The sequence below is a fragment of the Loxodonta africana genome, chromosome 3 (assembly GCF_030014295.1).
Source record: "Loxodonta africana isolate mLoxAfr1 chromosome 3, mLoxAfr1.hap2, whole genome shotgun sequence".
Classification (NCBI taxonomy): domain Eukaryota; kingdom Metazoa; phylum Chordata; class Mammalia; order Proboscidea; family Elephantidae; genus Loxodonta; species Loxodonta africana.
Window position 1 is genome coordinate 28,851,012 of NC_087344.1, and position 1,761 is coordinate 28,852,772.

General features: G+C 39.2%; 1 protein-coding gene across 1 annotated transcript; it reads left to right on the top strand.

Annotated features, from left to right (window-relative positions):
- The first annotated feature begins 246 nt into the window (after positions 1–246).
- Positions 247–1,441, top strand: LOC100672343 (olfactory receptor 7A17-like). Its single transcript, XM_003413324.3, has one exon. The coding sequence runs from the start codon at positions 521–523 to the stop codon at positions 1,439–1,441; it is 921 nt and encodes a 306-aa protein (XP_003413372.2). The 5' UTR covers positions 247–520.
- The last annotated feature ends 320 nt before the right edge of the window (positions 1,442–1,761 follow it).

A 1,761-nucleotide genomic window follows, 5' to 3' on the forward strand; every position in this document is an offset into this window, starting at 1 on the left:
AGCATTTTTTTTTCACTCTGTAACTTACTTGTCCTGTACCATTTTACTGCATAATGGTAATCCCTACAAATCATTTACTGATTTATTCATAGTCTATTGACCCCCATCCCCAACACACAGATCCTAGGTTAACATTTAAGGGAAAGGATTTTTAAAGTTAACTTTTACTGCAGTTTCTGGTGCCTTAAACAACACTTGGCCCAAATGAATTGGCCAAAAATATTGGTTGAATGAACAAAACAGAGACTTGGGGGAATTTCTAGAGAAAAATATTCCCTTGGGAAAGTTTGGGATTAGAGGCAAGGATATCTGGTTGGTTTTAGCATCAACGAGAAGATAGAATATTTGGGATTCTATGAAATTCTCAGCTAAAGGGCACTAGATCTATAGACAAAGTATTGAATTAATTAATTAAACATGTTTAAAATATAAACAACAACATATCCGTTAAGTTGTCATTAACTGCTTATGGCTAAGTTTGCATTGCTCTTTTCTCTTTTCCAGGAGTTTCATCAGTTACATGGAACCAGGAAACAGAACATGTGTTTCAGAATTCATCCTTTTGGGGCTTTCAGAAGAGGCAGAGCTGCAGCCCCTCCTCTTTGGGCTATTTCTGTCCATGTACCTGATCACCTTAATTGGAAACTTGTTCATCATCCTGGCCATTATCACAGACTCCCACCTCCACACACCCATGTACTTCTTCCTCTGCAACCTCTCTTTTGCAGACATCTGTTTTATTTCCTCCACTGTCCCAAAGATGCTGCTGAACATCCAGATGCAGAGCAAAGTTATTACCTATGAGGGCTGCATCACCCAGATGTATTTTTTCATGCTCTTTGGAGGATTAGACATTTTCCTCTTGACAGTGATGGCCTATGACCGGTTTGTGGCCATCTGTCACCCTCTGCACTACATGGTCATCATGAACCCTAAATTCTGTGGCCTCTTGCTTCTGACATCCTGGTTATTAACTGTTCTGTACTGTCTATTACATGGTTTAATGGTTTTACGATTGTCTTTTTGTACAGAGTTGGAAATCCCCCACTTTTTCTGTGAACTTAATCAGGTAGTCCAACTTGCTTGTTCTGACACCTTCCTCAATGACTTGGTGATGTATTTTACAACTGGACTTGAGGGTGTTATTCCACTCACTGGGATCCTTTTCTCTTACACTAAGATCGTGTCCTCCATTTTGAGAATTTCATCTGCTGGGGGCAAGTACAAAGCCTTTACCACTTGTGGGTCTCACCTCTCGGTTGTCTCCTTGTTCTATGGTACGGGACTTGGAGTATATATCAGTTCTTCTGCTACCCAAACCTCCATGGCCAGAACAATAGCTTCAGTGATGTACACTGTGGCCACCCCCATGTTAAACCCCTTTATATATAGTCTTAGAAACAAGGACATAAAGCAGGCTCTAAAAAAACTTTTCAGCTGAGAAACATTGTCTACATAACAGAATCATTTTTCTCAAGATTCGAGAGCTGCTTATGAATAACAGAGCTCCAAATCGTGAAGACCTAATTCATGACATTTTCATCACTTCATAAATCGCATTATTTCCAGAATTCAATCTCCTTGATTTTTATACAAGATAAACAATTGTTTCTTCTTATTTCTTTCAAAACTTTTTTTTTTTTTTAACACCAAAATCTTCCCTTCAGTAGGCAATTCATTCAGGGTGACTGGAGATGACTCATTATGAAACAGATCTTTCACTGCTAGCCATGCAGTACCAGGAAAGCATGATCCCATGGG

Bases quoted from the DNA above. Each gene is read 5' to 3' on its own strand.
- LOC100672343 (XM_003413324.3), top strand. From the start codon at position 521: ATGGAACCAGGAAACAGAACATGTGTTTCAGAATTCATCCTTTTGGGG.